At 41.2% G+C, this 22,104-nt stretch overlaps 1 protein-coding gene across 1 annotated transcript in view; it reads left to right on the top strand.

Moving 5' to 3' along the window:
- The first annotated feature begins 6,041 nt into the window (after nucleotides 1–6,041).
- STPG2 (sperm tail PG-rich repeat containing 2) overlaps nucleotides 6,042–22,104 on the top strand; it is a 274,188-nt gene continuing 258,125 nt past the window's right edge. Inside the window, exon 1 of the mRNA XM_020802913.3 lies at nucleotides 6,042–21,967. Within this exon, the coding sequence (XP_020658572.3) occupies nucleotides 21,862–21,967 (106 nt within the window). The 5' untranslated portion in view covers nucleotides 6,042–21,861. The remainder of the gene's footprint in view (nucleotides 21,968–22,104) is intronic.

Below are 22,104 nucleotides of genomic sequence, written 5' to 3'. Positions count from 1 at the left end.
CTCTGGGTCTATCTGGAGCTATGTTAGTGTCCTCATAGGTGACTATGAGCTTTTGACAAAGTGCCCCATGATATCCTGATTAGCAAGCTAACTAGGTGTGGGCTGGATAGATCAAGTGTCAGGTGGATACAAATTGGCTACAGAATCGTACTCAGAGGGTCATGATTAATGGGTCCTCCTCTAACTGGGAGGCGGTAACAAGTGGGGTACCCCAAGGCTCCGTCTTGGGCCTGGTGCTCTTCAGTATTTTTATTAATGACTTGGATGAGGGAGTGCAGGGAATGCTTGTCAAATTTGCAGATGACACAAAATTAGGTGGAATAGCTAATGCCCTTGAAGACAGAAACAAAATTCAAAATGATCTTGATAGGCTGGAGCCCTGGGCTGAAAACAACAGAGTGAAATTCAACAAGGATAAACGCAAGGCACTGCACCTTGGGGAAAAAACACAACAAATGCACAGTTACAAGATGGGGTATACCTGGCTAAGCAATACTACAAGCTGGAAGGATCTTGGAATTGTCATAGATCACAAGTTGAATATGAGCAACAGTGTGATGTGGCTATAAAAAGGCAAATGCTATTTTAGGCTGCATTAACAGAATTATAGCTGCCAAATCCCATGAGATGCTAGTTCCCCTCTATTCAGCACTAGTTAGGCCTCACTTTGAATATTGTGTCCAGTTCTGGACACTACACTTTAAGAAAGATGCTGATAAATTGGAACAAGTTCAGAGGATCAGGGGGCTGGAAACCAAGCCTTATGAGGAAAGGCTGGAAGAATTGGACATGTTTAGCCTTGAGAAAAGAAGACAGAGGGGTGATATGGTAACACTTTTCAAATATTGAAAGGCTGTCATATAGAGGAGGGGCAGGATCTGTTCCTGATCATCTCAGAGTGCAGGACACGCAACAATGGGCTCAAGTTACAGGAACCCCGATTTTGATTGAATATCAGGAAAAACCTACTGTTAGAGCAGTAAGAGAGTGGAACCAATTACCTCGAGAGGTGGTGAGTGCTTCAACATTTAGGCATGAAAGAGAAGCATAGACAACCACCTGACAGATATCCTTTGATTTGTATTCCTGCATTGAGCAGGGGGTTGGACTTGATGGCCTTATAGGCCCCTTCCAAGTTCACTATTCTATGATTGTATGCCTAGTAAAAACTTGTTGTCTGTATATCATAGTTATACAACTTCTATGAATCCCTTCCTTAACTTTGACTTCTTATCCTCTCTACTGGGCCATATTTTCTTTCTCTTTCTTTATCTCTCCCCAGTGGGAGGGAGGGTGCCACAGCTGTGATGTGAGGCAGGCCGCCACAGCAATGGGGAGAGGTGGCACCTCATTTTTCTGCTTAGGTGGCAGAAGAGCTTGAGCTGCACTTGCAATTCTTTCAAATATCTTATCCCAAAGGTCTTATCCTATTAAAGCTATTTGTTTTCTTGGGATTGAAACAGCAGATGAACATATTACTACTTGGTTGGTTGGTTGGTTGGTTGGTTGGTTGGTTGGTTGGTTGGTTGGTTGGTTGGTTGGTTGGTTGGTTGGTTGGTTGGTTGGTTGGTTGGTTGGTTGGTTGGTTGGTTGGTTGGTTGGTTGGTTGGTTGGTTGGTTGGTTGGTTGGTTGGTTGGTTGGTTGGTTGGTTGGTTGGTTGAACTTGTATATTGCACCGATTAGTGATATAAACAATACTTTTGACGGTTTACATTCAGAGTGAAACAAATTAAAATAAAACAAATGAGAAATGTTATAAGAAACAAACATCACATATAATCAACAAAGCAACCATCAAAAAATTAATTAAAAAAAAACGGTGAATGGGCAATCTAAAGATACTCAACCATACTACATTAAGAGAAGATGCTCTCAAAGGATTTGGTAAATAGCCTTGTTTTGAGCATTTTCTTGAAGGCTATGACGGAGGAGGCCAAGCATAGCTCCATTGGGAGACATTACAAAGGGATGGGGCCACAACCTGATCATCCCGGAGTGCAGGTTGATGACTTTGTGGCCTCCCTTGGTGTGGCGAGGAGCTAAATTGCCCTGATCACATGGCTTGTGCTATTCATTGCATTCTTCAAAGTAAAATATGTTCCCTTGTCTAACCTCACATGTTATCATTTGGCCTAGGCCTTACCTCCCAGCAGAGGTCTCACCTCAACCAAGAGTGCATGGTCCTCCATTTTACATTGTTTTATATGCCTTTCTTTACATTAAATTTATTTTTTAACCTCTCTTCCCAAGCAATGAGGGAGCCTCACAATGGGAAATAGCCATCTGTGCATTCAGAAGGCCTGCATGTTTCTTGTCATTCCAGTGAGCTTTGTATGCAAAGAACAAGCTGTGATCTCTGCTAGCAATGTTTAATTCAGATTGTATCAATTTATATTGAAATTTCTGTAAATTCTCTTAGGTACAGTAGACTCTTGCATAATCTTATGGGACATCTGATAATATTTTGCTGTTCTGCTGGAGCTCATTTATCTCTATAGAATAATCTTGGCTTGGATCAGAAAACACACCAAGTACTGAAGAGCCAATTCTGAGGGGGATCATTTAAAGATCACAGTGGTTACAGTTTATCGAGATAACAGTTCCTTGCAAATGTAAGGCAAGGGAGCAAGTATAAACAGTGAGATTCCCTCCAAGCAATGGAAATACCTTCCCCTCCATTTCACAGCAGTTTTTAATTTTCCCTGATGCTTTTGCTCACCATATTATTTAGCATTATCAAGCTAAATGAACATTAGTCCTAAGTGCTTGTGTTAGAGTAGTAATACTATGTAAGGCAACAGCCAGACCATAAGATTCTTGAGCAACTGTAGATCTCATTGGGTTCATCAAGCTGAAGAATTACATTTTTAAATTATTCTCCTTACCATGTTTTTGATCATTAACCTGCTTTGTTTACTTGTTTGCATACTTGTGGCCCCCAGAAAATCCTGTGGTCAGAAAGGTTCTACGGGTTTCTTGTACTGCTAGCCATCTGTTTCTAGTACCCTTTAAGGACAACCCCTAGCAGGAACATCTCTCTCACACATATACATGGATACAAAAAGAAAAGATGATCAATTAGTGTTGAGAAAGAGAGAGGTGAAGAATAATGGGGGCACTAACATCTATATAAAACTTAGGCTGTGGTCACACCAGGGAAATGTTTCCCACTTCTAATGATACTTCCCATACCTTTGTTTTAATGCATCATAGTCACACGGTATATATACATACCTGGATGAACATCCCAATGTGGTTTAATGTTACTGATTCATTTTCTTCCATTTGAATCATTATGGCCAGCTACACTGTTACCAATCTATTTTCTCTCTTGTTTTATGGGGCACTGCAGGCCCTTAACTTTTGTTTATTTTGATTTTTTTAACAATACATCAATACATTGGGTAGTGTTCCCTGATGGGTAGAATTTCCTCTGTTGTGCTGGTGCCTCTGAAAGCAGTGAATTGCAATGGACCCGACACCCCCACCTAGGGCTGTGTCACTTGCCAGATAGTAGGTGGAGTGATACAACACCTACCAATGCCATTAAAGCTATTGACATAAGTTTACCAATGTATTGACACTCCAGACATTGAATAATAACAACAATAACAATAACAATAACAATAACAATAACAATAACAATAACAATAACAATAACAATAACAATAACAACAACAACAACAACAACAACAACAACAACAACAACAACAACAACAACAACAACAATAATAATAATAATAATAATAATAATAATAATAATAATAATAATAATAATAATATAAGGGCAGCTGCACAGCAGTAATGATGGCTGCCTTCCCCGGTGAATTTTCTTTGAAAAATTATCAATAGGATTGTACACACATGCCATGCTGCTAAGGAATACAGTATATCAAAACGCTACTGGAACAAGCAAACAGAAGCCTCCCAGCAAGTGCGAACTGAACCGCAATTACACTGCTGGCCAGTAAAATGAATTGCTAATGGCCATGTATCATGTGACCAGAAAATTAAGCTGTGATCTAACTTGGGCATAAGTAGGGAATAATTCTGTTGTGTGATCACACCCGTAGTCAAATGAAAATATTATTTAGGATCTGCTTCAAAGCAGAGGGAATGGTGAGTATGGGGGGAGAACTCCCCTAGTATAGCTGTTGTCTCTGGTTCCCTTCCAACCTGATTGATCTTCTTGGTAGGCCTGAGGTAGGGCTGTAACTGGTGTGGGGCTGCCAAAGCTTTGTCCTAAAGCGCCAAAATATACAAGGTGTCAACACCTAGAGATGAATCTACTTGTGAGTGTTAGGCAAATAATTGGCAACACTGCATGACCCTATTCACTTAGCTTTTTCTGAAAGCATACTCATTTTGTTTTTCTCTTCCTTTTCATTTGTGTGCAATTGGGAGATTTGCACAAGTGAGAGGCAGGAGTGCAGAGCTGGAGATGGTTCTGCTTGTCTTAGGTGGCCGGCACCATTGCTTACAGCTCTGGCCAGCAGGTCCCAGCAGATGGGCTTAGGACTTGAATGCTAGCTTCTGGAATATTTTCTGCTTTCCTATTGGCTTCCCATGAAGTTAGGGTTAGAGAAAACATCAAGACAACCTGTTTACCAAAACCAGATTGGGTTTTTTAAGCTACTTCTGTTGTTGGAAGTACGACATTGGTGGACTTTGTGCACCCCAGAAGGCCCTTAGGCCAGAAGATTCACCTTCAGATCTGCCACCATTGCTCAAGCCTGCATGAAATAAATATTAACAGTCAATGCATCCAACCCTCTACCCCTGCTTGCTCTTCAATAATTTTCAAAACATCCCCAGTCAGTTTGGATCATTTCCAAGGAAATTTGGCTACAGAGAGTATTGCAGGAACACCTGTAAATGATCCAGGGATGGTGCCTCTCTGTGCTTTGAAAAGAGGTTTCAGGGAATTATGTAAGCATCAGGATAAGGCTTTTGCAACTGAATTTTCAGCTGACGCATCAAAGTCACTAGTCAGAAGATACAGATTTGCATGTAGTGTTGATAAGTGATTGCAGACTGATTATGCTAATCAGTGGATGCCGACTGACAGTCTATCAAATGCTGAGGGCACATGAAGTGTATGCTTCTTAATCATCACTTGCATGTTGTCTTAGCAAAATTAGACATTCAGATTAGGAAATACTTGAGTGCAAACCTGCATTATCATCATGGCATGGTGTGTGTTTGCTTATGCCAGTGTTCTCCAGCCTTTTTCCTAGTGCGGACCGGCGGAGTCTCTGAGGGAGGTGGGGTGGCCCTTCGTGCTTGCCCTCTCTGACGCACGCACGCACACAGTGGTTGACGCGCGCATTCCCTCATCGCTTCACGCATGCGCAGGAGCGCCTGCCCACCCATGGCGGTGGCGGAAGCCTGGGAGTCTTTTTAATTTTTATTTTATTTTACCCGGCTCTTGCCCACCCCCATACACCCGTCGCCGCTGGAGGAGAGCGCCTGGGCCTTTCTCTTCCTCCCGGCCTTTCTCCCCATCCCCACCCTGGTCGCCGCAGCCGCTGCCGGGAGGAGAGCGCCCGGGCCTTCCTCTTCCTCCCGGCTCTCTCCCACCCCAGTCACCGCTGCCGCCGGGCTGCAAAGGCAGACCTCCCATCCCCCCACATGCACTCCCCTCCCCACAGCTGCTTTGTGCACGTGGGGGCTTCCATGAAGGGGTGAGGGAGCGCTCACATGGCGCTGACACACACGCGCGGCAAAGCAGTTGTGGGGAGGGGAGTGTGTGTGTGGGGCGGGAGGTCTGTCTTCATGGCCCGGTCAGGCTCAAGCCACGGACCGGCAATGGACCGCGGCCCGGGGGTTGACGACCTCTGGCTTATGCTATGTGCTATAAAATCAGAACTTATTTATGGTGACTCTAACAAAATTTTCAAAACAAGTGAAATATTTCTATGTGGTTTTACCAGTTCCATCCTCCCCAATGAATTTATGTGGCCAATTGGTGATTTGAATCCAGTTCTCCCAAGTCCTAGCCCATCACTCTGTCCACTACACCACAATAGGTTAGAGCAGCCTCTGTATGAGTCATAGGTAGCCTTCCATGCAGGCAGTATCACCCGGCCAAATCTTGGGATAGTGAGCTGACATTCTGTCATTCTCTGGAACAGTGGTCCCCAACCTTGGGCCTCCAGATGTTCTTGGACTTCAACTCCCAGAAATCCTGGTCAGCGGAGGTGGTGATGAAGGCTTCTGGGAGTTGTAGTCCAAGAATATCTGGAGGCCCAAGGTTGGGAACCACTGCTGTAGAAGACAGGCAAGCCTTTGTGCCATTTATATTCTTGTTCCAGTGTTACAGATGAAATGGCAAGACTCAAATTAGATGCAGACTGCTAGACATGCTTTCACAACACTCATGTGGCAATGTTACTTATTGGTTCTGTGTTAGCATGACTGTATGCTTCGAGAAGCTTTCTCCTCAAGCTGGATGGAAAATTCCATGTAGCAGCCTTGGCCAGAGACAATAAGGAGCCAAGACACAACACCGAGACGAGGAACAACAACACCTGTGCATCTCGTGGGAAATGGAGGTGTGATGCCATGCTTTTGCAACAAACTGAATATCTCTAAATACTTTGTTTTTCTAATAAAACAATAATTCTTAAAACCCTAAGTTTGGTCTCTTGAACAGCTAATCTGCAGAGCCTCATAGTAAAGGGCCACAGAGTGTGCTACCAGAGTCCTTTTTGCCTGAGTTTTGTTGGTCTTGGCAGACTCCAAAAGTCATGATTTTTATCTTTTGGTAAATTGTACTGCCTTGCTGGGTTACTGGACTCTGCTCAGCTTAAGTAGGAGTGCACTTACACCCAGACCCTCTCTGTTCAACCATCAAGTGATCTCTAAGGAGACCTTGGTGTTGACAGCCCACAATTCCAATTTCTTTGGATGCTCTTCTTAAGTTTTTTTGTTACCAGTTTGACCAAGGTTTGGCCCATTTGACGTTAAAAGTTTATATTTCTGTAATCGTTTCTTGCCAGCCTGAAGGGTCTGAAGCTTCCTGTTTGTTCTCTCATCCCACGTTAAAGAGATTTCTAAGAGGACTCAGTTACAGGTAAGTAACCTCTCTATTTGGGTGGGAGTTGTGTACTAGGATATGCTCAGTTCAAAGCTCACATTAAATACTTTGGGTGTACCTGCTTTCTAAAATTAATTTAGTCTTTCTCCAAAGACAGTATTTGCCTGAGTGTAGAATTTTCTTCTGTGCTTAGCGCACAGGGAGACTTCCATGAAGTACATAGTTAAAGCCATTTAGTGCATGAATTATGCAGGTCCTAGAGCCCTCTAAAAATAAACTATGACAATGGGCATAAGAGGCTAGTTATGGCAGTTGAAGAGGCAGATGACCTCTTTTCTGAATTCCATCGGTGAGCAGCACTCTTCCACGTTCAGCAACAGTAAAAGCTCCTGTTCTATTCAGTGTCAAATGGAAAATGACATTGCAGAGTCTTCCATATGTTAATGAAGTCCTGGAAACAGAAAACCAGGAAAAACCCATCAGCCTAGTTGTACTCATACCCAGTTCCTTCCACTATAACTGGGTCTATAATGGATTCCACTTCTTTATTACGGTAATACCACTATTGAGGCTGGTTCATTCTTGATGTTTCTGAGTCAGTTGGTTGAGCAAATGCACATGAAAGGAATCCAGATAAACAGGCTCAGAATCTGGCTCAATCTTAGAACTTCAGAACTGGAAGGGACCCTATGGACCATCGAGTCCAGACCCTATCAAGGATGCACAGTGGAAAATAAAACTTCCACTCTCTGGATATGGGCACACCAGAAAATAGGGCCATGTTTAACAGCTCAGCAGGTGGCAAATGTGCCTTGAGTTAGCCTTACTAACTTTTTTATACACACATTTTAAATCTTTTAATTTCAAATATTAAGGCTAAAAAACAAATCATATATCATTATGAAATCCAACATGAGATTATCATGATTTTGATGAGCACTGACAAATTTAATATGTGCCTTGGAGCTACAGAATTTGCAATATTTGCAATATTTTGAATAAAAACACTCTCTGTTCCTGGTGTTTAAGCAAAGTGATGTAAATATCATCCCCTAATTAGACTGTTTTGTAGAGATGGAGTTTCAGAAACCCTAACTGAGGTTATGAACTTCTACATGACATCTTTTTGAGTCTTTTAAGCTAAGCATGAATGTTGTGAATTTAGCCTTGGCTGAATGCATTTAGATAACTCTGAGCAATAGATGAGTCACTCCTCTTTATGTAAGAATTACGGTTATTTTATTTCCATAAACTCTGCTCAAAGACTTCTCTTGAAGACATACTGGTTTTCCATAAACATTTAAGTTGTGTGTATGTGTATTATATTGCAGTCTCTGCAGGAGGCCTTTCAAAATAAAGATTTATTCTTTCTCAGTATATAACATAATTTTTGTTTACTACTTTTGGAGAAAAAAACAAAGAAGAATAGCATTTTCAAAATGAGGATCTTAGGGACAGACTGGTGCTAGAGGATATTTTGAGTTAGAATGTTAGCCTCTCACAGCATGATCAAATGTATTAGTGATCCACAACTTGGAAATTACAAATATGAATCACATTTTTTGAACAAACCTACTAAAAAGAATAATCTGTATGTATGGTGCCACTGGAAAGAATGCTACAGTTTAAAGTAGTGGCTCCCAACCTTGGGTCCCCAGATGTTCTTGGACGTAAATTTCCAGAAGCCTTCACCACTAGCTATGCTGGCCAGGATTCCTGGAAGTTGCAGTCCAAGAATATCTGGGGATCCTATGTTGGGAACCACTCGTTTAAAAGGAAATGTAGTACAGTGGTTCTTAACCTTGGGTTACTCAGGTGTTTTTGAACTGCAACTCCCAAAAATCCCAGCCAGCACAGCTGGTGGTGAAGGCTTCTGGGAGCTGCAGTCCAAAAACACCTGAGTAACCCAAGGTTAAGAACCACTGATGTAGTACATCTTACTATACTAGGAAAGACTGTAATGAGGTGACTTATTTGCTTTGCTATTCAGGTGCTCATGGTTGATGGGACTTCAGACCTATGCTCTGCCTTCCTGTGATTCTTAATTTCCTGATTAAACTGTGGTTGGACGATCGTTCAAACAAAGAGAAATACTTTATAGGGGTGAACTGCTCTCTATAAAATAGGACACAGGGCTACTGTATCTGCTTTACTCTTGAATAAACTGCAGTAATACTTCACATTATGTTCTACTTAAGGAAAGATAGCAGGCTTTCTGTTAAAAAACCTCCCATCCTATTGTTCTTGAAACAAAACTCTGAGGTCCAGCATCTAACCATAGCCACTCCCATAGCCACCCTTGTATTAAGTTCTGGTTCAAGCCTTCATCTGAGAAATGCTTGAGTTTCAGTATACAGTAAATGTCTCAGTAGCAATCTTTATTTAACTTTAACAGTATTTATTTATTTTACAATATTTATTTAACTTAACAACTGAAAGTGTATTAACAAGAATTAGCAATACAGACAGAACTTCTGAAACAACCAAAGTCTTCTTCTCAGAATCTAGAAATCACAAATCTATGTCCTTGGGCCTTACTCACCAGTAATTCAAGGAGGTAATAAATCATAGGTAGTTTGTCACTACCCTAAAATTGAGGTGAGGAACCATCTGAGTCGCAGTTCGTGAACTACCCTTGCAATGATGATGTATAGAATTTTCTCATGTGATCCACCAAGTTACAGAAATTTAAGAATATTATAATTAATTTTGCTCTTTTAAGGAACAGCAAGTCAAATGTGTTGCAATTAATTTAGTGGCACATATTGGGTGTGCGGGTCTATAACAAGAACAGGGGATTACAGAAGGGCTCCCACAGCATCTTGGGATAAGCTGTAGTACAGGTCCTGAAGAAACAGAAAAGGAAAGCATATTCTATAGAATTTTGATAAACAATAAAGCTCAGTCTAGAGCCCAGCATGCTGTATTAAAACTTGTTATCCTAAAGGGATGTTACGTCATTGTGCTTGTAGCGGGCCACTCTCAAGCCTCTACCAATCCAGGCCTATAAGAGTGCTCACTACCCCTCAACAAAAACTTGCTGCCACCAACCTATCCTTTAAATCAAAAGGACAAGGGTTTCTTTCAAACAAATAAAAGGTTTATTGATTACAAGAAATAAAAGGATGAATCACAGGTATAAAATCAATTAATCAATCACTGTTTCTCAGACACTAGCTCTCACAGACTTTTCCCTCACTGACAGGCTCTTTCTCACTCACTATCAATCTCTAATCACTCATCTCTCAAACTGATCTCTCAAAACTCCTCACACACACCTTATATAACCCAGCTCCTCCCACTTCTGCACCACCCTCCGTCCTCTCATTGGCTGAGGTTCCCCTGCCCAGCTGTGACGGACAGGTGAGAGCAGAGCTGAATGCCACAGTGCTAATGACATAAGTGATCTGAGACATCTCTGGTCTTAATTTTTTGTTTTGTTTTTGCCTCCTTGTTAATGAATGAGAGATGAAGTTTTACAGCAGTAAGACACAGAAGTTGTACTGACTCTGACAAGTTAGTATTCCTTAGTAACACTGTGTGGAAAATCTTGCTTCTCCTTTTATGTGGGACTACCGGAAGAAGCTTTTGGATGAATTAACCAGATTACAGAATTTGGTTTTGAGTAGAGAAGACGACATATAGCAGTATTCTGAGGATCGTATTTACAGATTTATGTCCGTGCTCCCTCAGCTTTGTTAATTAAAGATTTTTAACTTCAAAATAGGATTGGTTTTGGACTAGTAAAACCTTTATTTGGTTTCCATCAGATGTCTGAAGAACCATTTATTCTGGAACAGTAAAATATTAATATTTCTTAAATAGTTCAACATATGTGTACTGGTACATCCATCACTAAGGCAGAACATAGTACTTAGAATATTTAAAGAACTTACCAAGGAAGGAAGATGGCTTGGTGAAAAACTAAAGGTACTGTATAATCCTATATATTGATGACCAGTAATCCCACTGAAGAAAAGGAACCTTACATCTGAGTAAGCATTTTATTTATCTATGGATTATTTGCTGAATATTGGCTGGAATCTTATTATTTAAAGATCCATAGGAGAAAATATCAAAAGTCACTGTGGCTTTGTCATGAGGTATCAGTCAAATGTTGACTGCACAACCAGTTGTGCACCTGAGATTAACACATCCTGTAGTTACTAAGCCATAATCAACCACAGCAACTTCCTTGTTTTCCCTTACACACATAGAAGTAACCAATATAACTCTGATCTTTAAGGTTGTTGTTATATATACTGCCAAGTACATTCCATCTTATTACAGCCCAATGAATTAGTGACCTCCAGGAGGTCCTGTCATTAACAGCTGTCCTCAGATCTTTCAAACTCAAAGCCATGGCTGTCTTTATCGATCAGATCCACCTCATATTTGGTTTTTCTCCTTACCTTCCACCTTCAAATTTCCCCAGCATTGTTGTTGTTGCCAGTGTATCTTGCCTTCTCATGATATGTCTAAGGCATGACAGCCTCAGTTTAGTTATTTGTGCTTTTAGACAGAGTTCAGACTTGATTTGGTCTAGCGCCTACTTATTTTTCTGGTGGTATTTAGTAACTCACGATATAACTGGCAAATTTTTGAGAACATGATTCTTCCTTGCCTTTGCTGCTTGTCCAGTGCCTCACCCTGTTATTTTCTTTCTGGAAGTTCACAACACAGATATACTTTTAACAGAAGAAGCATTTTTTTTCCTCTGCTGCTTTTTGCCACAGCAGGCAGAAGTCATTCCCATTTGATCTCCCCTTGCCATATACCATTTTAAAAGGAACTTAAAGTGTTATGTAGGATCTGGGATTTTAATCCCTTCAAGGCAGACTAGAAACTGTTGCAAGAACAGAGATAGACCTGCCTAAAATCCCAAATGCCTCCGTACCATTTGTCCTCAAAAGTTCTGGATGCCTTCCAAGATTTGTAGACTGTCTCCAGTAGGTCTTATATGGCCAAGGTTAAGAATCACTGAGCTAGATCTCTCAGCAGGACTTAGTAAGGACTTCCGGATATTAAAAATAAATCAAAGAACAATAAAGTGAAATCAGACTTATTTAAGAAACCCATGCACAAATTCAGGTAAACACCTTATAAAAAATTAAAAATAAAGGGGAGCTGTGTGGCCAATACAAAATACAAATTCAGGAGTAGATTATACTTATACAGATCACTTAAACAAATAATTATACAATATGCAAATTTTTGTGGATCAAGACCATTTCGTCAGGTTTGTACCATTGTGAACAACAAGATGGATTTTGCCAGGAAAGCTACTCTCAGATGTAGAACCCACAAGTTATTGTCAAGATTGATTTTGCCAGGCACATCTTTCTTAAATATATTAGTCAGGAAAAATGCAGGCAGCATTAGAGTTGTTTTAAAGTTACAGCTGAAGTAGCAGTGGATTGGATATCACACCCCAGTTCTTCAAACAAAGAGGCACACACACCTTCCCATTTGGCCTTTTTTTGAGACAGAAATGGCTGGTGTGTGTGTGTGTGTGTGTGTGTGTGTGTGTGTGTGTGTGTGTGTGTGTGTGTGTGTGTGTGTGTGAGAGAGAGAGAGAGAGAGAGAGAGAGAGAGAGAGAGAACCCAATTCCTCTATCCTTTTAAATCTAATGTATCACTGTAAGATGTTGAACCAGAACAAAGATGTCCACCATTTCTCCTAGTATAGCCACATAGCAAATTTATCTGAAATGCAGAGACATGTCTGTGCATGTATTCAAATAATTCATGGGACTGATAATTCTGTGAAACATTAACTGCATAGATGGAGCAACTTTTGTATTAATGGAAGCAAGTTGATCTAGTGAAAGATCTGAGTCCCCTACTGGGCAGAAACATTTAAAACTGACAATACTGACAGGCTATACAATACAGAACTGTTTCTATGTCTTTCTCACAGGCAGCACCTCTACAGTGTTCTTTGATTCCACAGACTCAACCAGCCTTGGAGAAATGGTTTCCACTTTCAAGAATGAGGTTGGGAAAGATTGATGTGTGGTGATCTACAAAGTTGGCACATGGCTATGCATGGATCTGGCTATATGGCAGTTGCCCAGGGGCACACTCTTTCAATTAACTTTAATTTTATCTTTGCTTGTGGGAAAAACCTGGCATGGTCCATATGATGGTTTGGGACTTGAAAAGCTGGTCAATGTCACTTCTCCTTTAGAATTTATTTTATAACTTCTACTGTCTTTCTAATTGAACAGTTAACCCACATGTGAGTGGGAATACACTTTCCCACATAGTGTGGTTTCAAGAAGAGCTTGTGAATGGTTATGGCAGACTGGAAACACTTTCACAGTTGTACTGCACTCATGACAGCTTCAAAAAGAAAAGAAGCTGATTAAAATTCAGGAACGAAAGAAAATTGAATAGTCAGTCAGAGAAGAATATATTGCAAAGAATAAGAGGGAAAATCTAAGAGAAAAGTGTGGTCCAGGTTCTTCACAACTTTTTTTAAAAAAAGGACATTGTTGATTTGACCTTCGCCCCCCTAATTTGCACTTGTAGTATGTGTGCATCCATACAGAGGGAATACAGAACGTGAGTAATAGCTTAGTTTATTATTACATTTTGATTAAAATTTGTTTAGAAGCAGCACACAGAGAAAAAGAAGGTTCTCTTCATTTTCAACTACAGAGTAGTGTGCCAAATGCATTGTGAGCTGAGAAGCAAGCAATGCAGGGATTTTAAATGCCAGACTCTATAGGCATTCAATGCAGAGGCGGAGGTCCCTCATACATTTTCACAGTGTGGACTGCATTTTAATAAAGAGACTGAATCATAGGTGCCTCCCACTACCCATTCATGATTGTCAATATGATACTGTGAAGTTGCACAATGGCAAAGCATCTCTTGGTAACTGGCATTTCTTTATATTTTGAAGGTCTGTCATGCAGCAATTTTGAAAGCATGTCAACAGTGAGAAGCAAGGAAATGAAGTAGGCAAAATGTGCTCAGTGCGTTTCCGTAGCCCATCAACAAGTTCATGGTTGCTATAGAACTTGGTTGTTTACCTAGCCTGCAGTTGGGGTCAATCAAGGAGAAGAAGTTGTTATTCACAGGTTAAATAACAACCCCAAACTTCTTACCGGGGTTTATAAATGGATGTCATTTTGGTGACAGCACAAACAGATGGCTCCTATGTCCATTTCAGGAAAAGTCCCAGGTTCCAGGCATTATACCTAAACCAGTAGGATTTCAGAAAAGATTGGTGATTTAGGCAAGGGCTTTTCCAGTCAGGGTCCAAAGGCACGATAAGGCTCAAGCCAGCATTGCAATCCTATCAATGAACAGATAAGGGATGTCCAAGTTCATAGGCATTTCAAGATTCATATCAGCAGAGTCCAACCAGAAAGCAAATAGATTAAATAAGAGTAATGCAAAGAGAAGCTTACACTCAGTTGAAGGTTGTCCAACCATAAAGAGGGTCTGTCAAAGAAGATAGAAAAGTTTCTGGGAAAGAAGTGACAAGGACTAGAACTAGTACTAGATGCTGCCGGTTTATAACATTGAGATTTCAGAGCCTCATGCTGGAGGTACTTTGTAGAAGTCCTCCTGTATAAAACAGGAGTTGCTCCATAGTACAAACTGTTCCTCATACAAATATTCCCAATGAGAATATTGTGCTGCCTAAGGATACATGTTCTAAAATGGGTTTTGCCTGGGAAACATATTTTAAGATTAGAAGTGCTCCACCAAAAGCTAATGCTACTCATAGAGGCTGTTAGCAGTACCATGATTTTAACTCCATAACTGCTACTCTATATTCCTGCTTGGATAAAAGGCAACACCAGACTTCCAGAAGGTAGCAAGACAGAGAGACAGAGCAGAAACACCAGTAAATATTAACTGTTTTTAAAAGACTGCTAAAAAGAAAAAGAAAACAACACACCATTCACTATTCTTTCTTGTTGTGGTGACGACATGGACATCTGTCATTAACTGTATCAGTATAATTTAACTGATGTTTTGGTGTGTTTTTAAGACAAATCTCTATTTTCTAGGGGAAAAAAGTATGCCCTACAGCTGAACTGAAAAGGTCCAGCTTTGGCACACATCAGGGTCAGACTGGAAGGCAATTCGCCATATGTCATGTAATTGTCAGGAAATAGATTGCACTGGACTGCTCCATAAATGATCCCAAATGTGATCTATTTCCCACTTGACCATATCCTTAATCATTGCTGGGGGCCCTTAACAAGGGCACTACTCTATCCAGTCACTGTTAGGACAGATCCTGAAGCTGAGGAACCAACACTTTGGCCATCTCATGAGAAGAGAAAACTCCCAGGAATAGACCTTGATGTTAGGAAAGTGTGAAGGCAAGAGGAGAAGGGGACGACAGAGGATGAGATAGTTGGACAGTGTCATCAAAGCGACCAACATGAATTTGACCCAACTCCGGGAGGCAGTGGAAGACAGGAAGGCCTGGCGTGCTCTAGTCCATGGGGTCACGAAGAGTCGGACACAACTAAACAACAACTCTATCCAGACTAAGTGATCAGAACATTACCCATTCCTGACTTGTGTGTATTTTGATGAGCAGCCTATTATGGCCAGGTTGACATTACGCTATCTTCCGGCAGAACAGAGCCAGATTTCCCATGGAAAAAGTTTATCACTAACACCATATTTCAGCTAAATTTCCCTAAACCTTTATGTTCCAGAAGGCCTAAACACAGTCTCAAACCAGATGTATCTTTATAGTCTTTTCTGACCAGACTGGCCTTTTCTTGCTTTATCATTAAATTAACAGAGTAGGAGAAATTGTGAAGAGGAGATAAAGTCTTAGGAATGCTGCAGAGATTACTACAGGTTCCTGTGGACCCGTAGTCTCAGGGGTACGATAGACACCAACCCCAGATGGAGAAGACTCAGGTCCAAATTTCAAAAAGGAATCTCCTGATTTCCAGGAGTTAAGGCAAAGAATAGGTGATAGCCAGCTATAGATACTGAAAAAGAGCACCTGGCTCCAGTGAAGACCTTTCCATGACACGGAATTCCCACAAGAGCAAGTTGTCTCTCTGAGAATCAGCTCCTGTACTCAGGGCAACCTATATCTTGATGGCTCACACCTGAGCCTTGGATTGGTCTTCCAGCAGCTGCCATCTCACCAGCTGTGTTTTAAAGGCTTAGTTCTGGGAAAAAAGTGTTTAGCACGGTTTGAACTTGTGTCTGCCAAATCTTGTGGTTTGATTCCTTCTTGCCATGCTGTTTATCACTAGATTCTGTGTTTCTTCCTAATTGGACTCTTATTCTTTCTGCTAGCCAATGGTCTTGGATGGGTAACCCTGGCTTGGATATTCCTATACTAATGCAAACGTGCTTGGTTGCCTAACCAAAATATACAATATCTTGCTCCTTAAAGCCTTATCACCGTTTGCCACCTGTGGCACCTATTTTCAGTTATAATTGGAGGCAGCATACTGTATGAAGGCAGTGGGTTTTTTGTTGGAACTTTACAGGAACTATCCAAGGTGCTAAACCCAATCCCCTTGCCCCCATAAGATCAGCACATTAGATAGTCACTTTAACGTTTGGTCTAAAACCTGGAGCAGATTAATTTGTCCTTTGAGTTTGGAGTCACCAGCCTTTACTGAGAAGATAAACCTTCACGATGGAACTGCAGAACAGAGGGTACTTTTAAGGCTCATTTTACCTGGTTCCAGAGTATCAGAGGTGTCGGTGCTAAGATCCTGGAGACCCTTAGAGTCTTAGCAACATCTGTATCCTAAAGAGATGGAATAGGACATGATGATTCTTAGACTCTGCACCTCACTAACTCTGTATCCATTGAAAGTGACAGCTAGACAATTTAAGAAATAATAGCAAAATAGCAAGAAAGAATATTCCTCCTTTTGACTTGGGCTCATCAAGAAAGCTTTCCAGACTTTTCTATTATAAACAAAAATACATGGAGATTCACATATTTGCTGTTGTCCTTGTTGTGTCCCAATATTCTTTTTTATGACCAGAATAAGCTACCCCATGGTAGTGTAAGTCTGTCCTCAACTATTTCTCATAAGCAGAAACTGCTATGTGGGAGATGGGCGGAGAAAGTAGTCAACAACACTTGTTATGGAATAGTCACAGTTTTTTTTTTCATGGTGAATACTGAGGTGCTCCATTCCATTTCACGCTGAGTTAATATAAGTAGAGGGAGAAAATATGTCCCTTCTACTGTATTAACTTCCCTTCTCCTGTAGCCATCATATTAACTCAGAAAATGAGAGGCTGAAAGGTAGAAAACACAGACAAAATCTGGGCTTGAGATTATGTGCTCAAAATCCGGTTGTATAACTTTGTATGGATGTAGCCTGGATCAAGAACTGGAAACGTGTAATTTAATTCTTGTCCCCTCTTTAGATTCTGAGGCTCCTTGGGGCTCCCTGTTGCCCTGGGCAATCCTATTGGAGCCTTTGGATGGAGAGGAGAGGAGCCTTTAACTGTAATTAAAAAAATTCAACCAGATTGCTGGTGGTGGTCCTGAGTGGCAATCCAGAAATGATTTTTTTTTTAACTATTAAAGGCTCCCTCCACCAAGATTCCTAAAGCAAAATGGAAGCCTGAACTTTCAGTGAGTTTAAATTAAATGTTTCCAGTGCTTGATCCAGGTTATTCCAGTGCAAAATTACACAACAGTGTGATATTATGTGTTCTAAGGTATTCTCAACAGTGATTCCATTTTGGTTTAGGACGACTGGAACGATGTGGCTTTCTATCTCTCCTCCAGTAAATATTTTAGTTGACTGCACCATGTAATATTGAAGGATTGGTAATTTTCTTATTCCTAGGCATCCTAAGAAGTAGCTGAGTCATTCTGCAGACTATTTTCCTTGCTTGGTTCTCTAATTTCAGTGCTGAATAGAGTTCACCTTGACTTAACGTATCCAGAAAACAGTGACCAGGATGGTGGATGTGAGAGTGATTCTAGAGACCAAGTTCTATGAAAAACTTTTCAAATGGTTGCTGCTGGCTAATTGGTCTCAAGAAGAGAAGGTACAGTGTCATGATGGCTGTTTTCCACTATCTAAACACTTTCTTATGCGGAAAAAGGACACAACCTGTTCTTTGTTGTTCCAGAAGACAGGACTGGAAGTAGTGGTTGGCAGTTGCAAGAACATAGGTGACAACTAAACATTAGGAGAAACATAGGGAGTGACTAAATGATTATTCATCTGTTGAAGAAATGTGGCCCTCAGCAGAAAATATGGCACAGGGCCAGCATTGAGCAGTGGGCTGGACTAGATTTCCTTCAAAGTCCCATCCAAGTGAGTGGTTCACCAGACACAACCAAGTTATTTTCATATGTTAGTTCTTTGCTTTCCATTTGTAGTCTTACCCATTTCTATCCTGTGTGGCTATGGAAAATGGCTTCAGGTGACCAACACACTGAATTAAAGGCCAGGGACCTGAAGCTGATTGGTCTGTGCCTCCAGTTGTTTAGGAATATGCTACTGGAACCTTATAAATTCTGGCCTATGTAAAATCCTTTATTAGCATACCACATATTTGGAAGATAATTATGTTTTTCAAAGAAACAGTGAGCACTTAGAAGTGTTCCTTTGTCTTGAGGAAAAGAATGAGCACCCCAAGGTTACCCATTTAGATCACAATTACATCTGAAGTGGTTCATCACTATGACAAAGTTTAAATACCTTGTTCTGCAAGTCCAAATAGGACAAGCTGTAAAAGATGCTATCTAATTAGGAATGTGGGCATGAGGATAATTAATGTAAACCTAGATTTCTTAGTATTATTTTGAGAACTGGTTGGTAGACAAATATGTAACCTGAATAAGTCACAGAATAATAACCTGTTCATCATTTAACTGAAAAAGCTTAAATTCCTGTATGCTATCAGCTGTTCTTGCTGCAGAATGCACTCTTTCATGCCCCCACCCTGACAATATGCAGTCTTTCTAGTGCTGTGTTATTTTAAATCATTCTAAATGAGAGTTCATGTATTGAACTGTTCATTTGCCACACTGGCATTGCTGAAACAGGAGAGCTAATTGTTTTGGGTATTGATCAAAAACAAAAGGACTGGACACCACCTAGTGCTGTGTTTGTAGTACTGAACATTTTTAACCCAGTCTGTACACAGATGCCATTAAAGGAGATAGGTAGGATATCTTAATTAATCAATCAATCGGTTAATTAAATTATTTGCAGTTGGCTAGCAATCTTCCTGCTGTTTTATGGGAATAACTTTATTTTAATGTTTGTAGCTTAATGGCAAGAGATAGTGTGAAGCAATTCGGAGCATGGAGATCTAGGTTCAGAAATAACCAATCACATTAATTACTATCTCTCAGCTTACCCTATTCTATAGCATACTTGATGGTGTTGCTGTGCAGTGGTTTTGCTCTTACGTGCATGGCAAGATACATAGAAGCTATTGCTGAGCCCCTTTTACAAATGGTGGCGCTGTGGGCTAAACCGCAGAAGCCTGTGCTGCAGAGTCAGAAGACCAGCAGTCGTAAGATCAAATCCACGCGACGGAGTGAGCTCCCGTCGCTTTGTCCCAGCTCCTCGCCAACCTAGCAGTTCGAAAGCATGCAAATGTGAGTAGATAAATAAGTACCACCTCGGTGGGAAGATAAAACAGCGTTCCCTAGTCACGCTGGCTACGTGACAACGGAAAACTGTCTTTGAGCAGGCGCTAGCTCTATGGCTTGAAAAATGGGATGAGCGCCGCCCCCTAAAGTCGGACACGACTGGACTGAAAATGTCAAGGGGAACCTTTAATGGTCATTAATATGTAGGTATGTCACTAATGTGTAGCTGCGTTTTTGATGTTCATGTTCAAGATCTGAGATAGTGGATATGCTGAGCCAGTGCCTAGCTGTGGCAATCAACTTGCTGAGGGTCAGGCTCAGTCTAAACAAGACTGTGGTGATAGTAGGACGTGGTTTTTCTTGTCTAGAATACTGATGATCTCTGTTTGAAAGAGAGTGGCTCTCCTCCTGAAGGAATGGTTTTGTTGCCTGGGCGCTTTCCTGGATTCAAGATTGGACACAGTGGAAAAGAATGTCTTCTGTCAACTTTGGCTGGTAGCGACATTCCTTAGAATAATAATTTCACCGGCATACAGTCAGTAATCTCTGGAAAAGAAGATTGCAATGTCGTATACTTATGGGGGTCACGTTTAAGGTCTGTTTGTAAAATCAATGAAGTATGCAGCACCAAGATTGATTACAGGAAACAGAAGATCTCATAACTTAACATTGGCCTGATTATACAACTATAGACATGTTGCTGGGCCTAAGTTTTGGGTTCAGCCTGTAAAGCTTTATTCAACATGGAGCCCCAATACTTGACCCAGTATCTCCCCCTTTGAAACCACCTGTCCCCAAAAATCAATACTTGAATTCTTCCTCTGAGAAATGTTTGCAGGCTTGTGACAGGAGAACGAGTCCTTTGGGGTGTGTCCTCCCCCCAAATATGGAATACTGTCCTCTGTGAGTCCCACCTCATACGCAGAGCAATATTTTTGGTACCAAGAAAAGGTATTTCCCTGCCCCCAGGCATTTGATGAGCTATAGCCAAGTTTTAAAAGCCTTATATTAAATATCTCTATAATTTGTTCTCTTTTCTTAACTTTAGCATGTGTCATGGCTTGCTTGCATGTTAAATGTCTGAATCTTACCAGTCAGTGTGTATCTTGTTTCCTGCAGATTGTGAGTATGATGGCTTTCTGATTTGTTAGTGGTAAATGAATGAATCTAACAACCAGGTCTTATTGTGACATGTCATACAGACAACATTAATATTTTAAGCAAGCTGTAAGAGTCTTACTATGAAGAATGGATGCTAACAGTTCTAATTACTCTTCTAACATTTATTTCTTATACTGTATACATTTCCTTTGAAAGCTGATTATTCATTTCCCAACCCTATGGTTATTTACTCGGATTCCTATACTGATTAGGCTATTAATCAGGCTGATAATTCATAATGTAAGTGTAAAATACAAATAAAGTACAAAATTACAAAGACTTAAAAGGAAAGAGGCCAGACCTAAAATAAACACAGCTCACGTTGTTCTTCTGATGTTTCAGCTCCACCTTTCCAATAATGAGTAAGGCAGAAGGCGGCACACAAACATCCCTACGAAAACTCATTAAAACGGATTAAAAACTTCCCTTAAAATAAATTAAAAACAAATCCATTATCTTGATAACAGGGCTGAGTACCAAATCAGAACACAGTGTCGGAAGCCACAAAAACATGAGGAAAGTCAAGCCTAGGTAGGAACAGAAGAGTTGCTTTAAAAGAGTCAGAAACAAATGAAGCGTTTTGCTTGGGAGCCAGAGAACTCTCTTCTAACTCTGCCCCTTAAATTTATTGATTGGTTGGTTTAAAATATTTATTATCCCACCTTTCTCCTTAAAAAGGACCCAAGGCGGCTTACATCATTGAAAGACAATACAGTATATAAAGCTGAAAACAATGAGTGTGCAAGCGTGGATGACATCATTAAACGGCAACCTTTTTAAATCTAAGAAAAACGAGTATAAAGAGTTTAATAAAGCATCATCGCTAGGGCCCTAAAAGTCACGTAGCTTTCATGCTGCAAAGGGGCACCCACAGGTCTGCCCAAAAGAGCCGCTTGGTGACGACCTGAGGGGCGGCAGGGAGGAATCCCCCGGGAGCCACCTCGAAGGCTCTCGCCGGTCCAAAGCGGGCAGCCCAGCCTCGGGCGGCTGCAAGGAAGGGGTGGGACCGGCCTGTCTGTTGGGGGCCTCGGTCGCCATGGCGACGGCAGGCCTGGGTATAGCAGGCGGGCAGGCATGTACGACCGGGCTCCGCGCGCCTTGACGCTGACGGTCGGCTGCACCGGCTCCCGCCTGGGCCCCGGCTGCTATGACTTGCCCTCGGGGACTAGGCAGCTGCGAGGTGAGCCGGGAGGGAAGGAGGACGCTTCCACACACGCACACACGCCCCTTTCTTTTCCTTCATCTTTGTGTGGCTTCGAAAAGACTAATAGGGATTACTTTGGCTTCAGCGCTCATTGGCGGTAGCGCCCGCCCCCC

Source organism: Pogona vitticeps, chromosome 5 (assembly GCF_051106095.1).
Source record: "Pogona vitticeps strain Pit_001003342236 chromosome 5, PviZW2.1, whole genome shotgun sequence".
Taxonomy (NCBI): Eukaryota; Metazoa; Chordata; class Lepidosauria; order Squamata; family Agamidae; genus Pogona; species Pogona vitticeps.
This window is presented reverse-complemented; position numbering and strand designations above follow the sequence as displayed.